We start from the raw sequence: 2,821 nt of genomic DNA on the forward strand, positions 1-2,821 counted from the left end.
TCTTGGCTGCCAAGCGAGTGCGTCTGTTTCCTCTTGGTTTCCTTACTGAATTTTTCCTCAAGTGGCGGGTCTATGCAGCATTGATAAGGTTGATTAATACTCCCTGTGTAAACTAGTCATATAAGAGCATTTAGTAGTGATCTAAATACTCACTAATGTTGTGATCCAAACGCTTTTATGTTAGTTTACTGACGAAGTATTAGTATATACTTTCACAAACATGATAAATATACCCCACTTTACCTGTTAACACTCACCTTCTTCGGAACCACGGCGTGAGATTTCAAGCATGTTGCCAGCCATGGAGGAGCCCCCTGTTGGGGGCAACAGCAGCACTGAGGAGACAGGAGGGCCAAAAGAGAGCTTGGTGGTGATTGAGGTTAAGAAGCAGCTGTGCCTCGCCGGGCCCCTCATCGCCGGATGCCTGTTGCAGAATGTCGTGCAGATGATATCGGTCATGTTTGTCGGCCATCTCGGTGAGCTCTCTCTCTCGAGTGCCTCCATCGCCACCTCCTTTGCCGGTGTCACCGGCTTCAGCTTGTTGGTATATTTTATGTGAATTCATCACCTCTCCTACATATTTTGATCGTCATGAATGAACAACTAACATCAACCTGAATATCTTCTCTTGTATCTGTTCGTAATCATCTTAGTCTGGCATGGCAAGCTGCTTGGAAACACTGTGTGGCCAAGCCTTCGGGGCAGGACAGTACCATCTGCTCGGCATCTACAAGCAGAGAGCAATCCTCGTGCTCACTCTGGTGAGCGTTGTGGTTGCGGTGGTCTGGGCGTACACCGGGCAGATCCTCCTTCTCTTCGGCCAGGACCGGGAGATTGCCATGGGGGCAGGGAGCTACATCCGGTGGATGATTCCGGCATTGTTCGTTTACGGACCGCTGGAGTGCCACGTCCGGTTCCTCCAGACGCAGAACATCGTCCTCCCTGTGATGGCGAGTTCAGGCGTCACGGCGCTGAGCCACGTTCTTGTGTGCTGGTTGCTGGTGTGCAGGTTTGGGCTGCGCAACAAGGGCGCTGCCATGGCCAATGGCATCTCGTACCTGGCCAATGTGTCAATCTTGGCTCTCTACATCAGGGTCTCTCCATCGTGCAGGAGCACCTGGACAGGCCTCTCAAAGGACGCGTTTCGCAACATCCTTAGCTTCATGAAGCTTGCCGTGCCATCTGCGCTGATGGTTTGGTGAGTTTTAGTTTGTGCCCCTCAGATTTGCAGGTACATTTTTTTCGCGCTCCATCTTCGACTGAATCTGATCCTACATGTACACAGTCTAGAGTGGTGGTCGTCTGAGCTGCTGGTACTTCTCTCCGGACTTCTCCCAAATCCTAAGCTGGAGGCATCGGTGTTGTCCATTTGGTGAGTTGCATTTTTCATGGAGTATTTCACATTCTGTATGCTCTCTTCTGATGGGAAATGTGGAACTGCTTGCAGCTTGAACACAGTTTCATTAGCAATCATGATCCCCTTCGGTCTTGGGGCAGCCATAAGGTACGACTAAACAACTTTGCCATGCCTGTATTGCAACTTTATCATAGAGTCATTGCGGCGATGAAATCGTGTATCTTGTCATTGTAGCACCCGTGTTTCAAACGAGCTTGGTGCTGGGCGACCTGAAGCTGCCCGTCTGGCTACTCGTGTGATCATGGTTCTGGGCCTCGCGACGGGTGTGGTTTTAGGACTTCTTATGCTCTCGGTGCGCAATATATGGGGGTACGCATACAGCAACGAGAAGGAGGTGGTGGAGTACATTGCGAGAATGATGCCGCTTCTTTCCGTGTCGATCATTTTCGACAATCTGCAATGTGTTCTTTCAGGTAAATGTAGAGGATGCACTAAATAACTCAAATTCCAAGTATTTCCGGACTATTTCCTGAATTTCAACTCTAGTCTATCTATCTTTTTTTTAGATGCACCCGTCTATCTTGTCTCATATCATTTCGATGAACGATATGTAGCATTTTGGTGAACATTACTCTCAAGATACTGACTGCAGCGTGGGGTATACACTTGATATATTCCAGGTATTGTCAGGGGCTGTGGCTTGCAAAGGATTGGAGCTTGTGTCAATCTCAGTGCGTACTACCTTGTCGGCATTCCAGCGGCGCTATGCTTTGCCTTTGTCTTCCATCTTGGCGGAATGGTACTGATTTAATTTTACCACCCATACCATGCATACAGAAAGTTGCTGTTTCACTTGTATTTCATTCTCATCTGAAGAAACCTCTGAAAACCAATGTAATGGTATGAACTCCAGGGGCTGTGGTTGGGAATAATCTGTGGGGTAGTTGTGCAGATGCTGTTGCTGCTGGCCATTACCATCCGCACCAACTGGGACAAAGAGGTAGGCAAACCAAAACCTCTGCCATGCATACACATTATTCCATCGGTCGGCTTTTGGGCATCTTGAATTATTGTAAGGTGTGGCTCATCATCTTCCAATTTTTCCTCTGTAGGCTCTCAAGGCAAAGAACAGAGTTTTGAGTTCGTCCCTGCCTCTAGACATGACGACATGAACGTGGAACAAGATGCACAAATTCTCTTGGCTAGGACCGGGAGCAGGACGATGGCTGGGCAAAGGAGATAAGGAACTCGTGAAGAATTAATTGGTCACCGCTTAGTCACCGGCAAAGAATGATCTGTTTTGGTGATTTTTGTCCAAGATGAGATAGAATGGATATTTTCACAGGCAAAGGCATGGCACACAGTCGATGCGGGAATGAATCAATAAAGTGAAAAAAAGTGGTGCGTTTACTAGAAAATCCGCAGTATGGATGCAACATTTTCCTTCTGAGTACTATAGATTAT

The 2,821-nt window shown here is 47.7% G+C and overlaps 1 protein-coding gene across 1 annotated transcript; it reads left to right on the forward strand.

Moving 5' to 3' along the window:
- The first annotated feature begins 279 nt into the window (after positions 1 to 279).
- LOC125556626 (protein DETOXIFICATION 16-like) lies at positions 280 to 2,593 on the forward strand. The gene is made up of 8 exons (XM_048719313.1): positions 280 to 544; positions 654 to 1,198; positions 1,286 to 1,372; positions 1,448 to 1,504; positions 1,592 to 1,830; positions 2,038 to 2,156; positions 2,271 to 2,357; positions 2,470 to 2,593. Exons 1-8 carry the CDS (start codon positions 290 to 292, stop codon positions 2,527 to 2,529), a joined length of 1,449 nt encoding a protein of 482 aa, XP_048575270.1. The 5' UTR covers positions 280 to 289; the 3' UTR covers positions 2,530 to 2,593.
- Positions 2,594 to 2,821: the final 228 nt, after the last annotated feature.

Source organism: Triticum urartu, chromosome 5 (assembly GCF_003073215.2).
Source record: "Triticum urartu cultivar G1812 chromosome 5, Tu2.1, whole genome shotgun sequence".
Classification (NCBI taxonomy): Eukaryota; Viridiplantae; Streptophyta; class Magnoliopsida; order Poales; family Poaceae; genus Triticum; species Triticum urartu.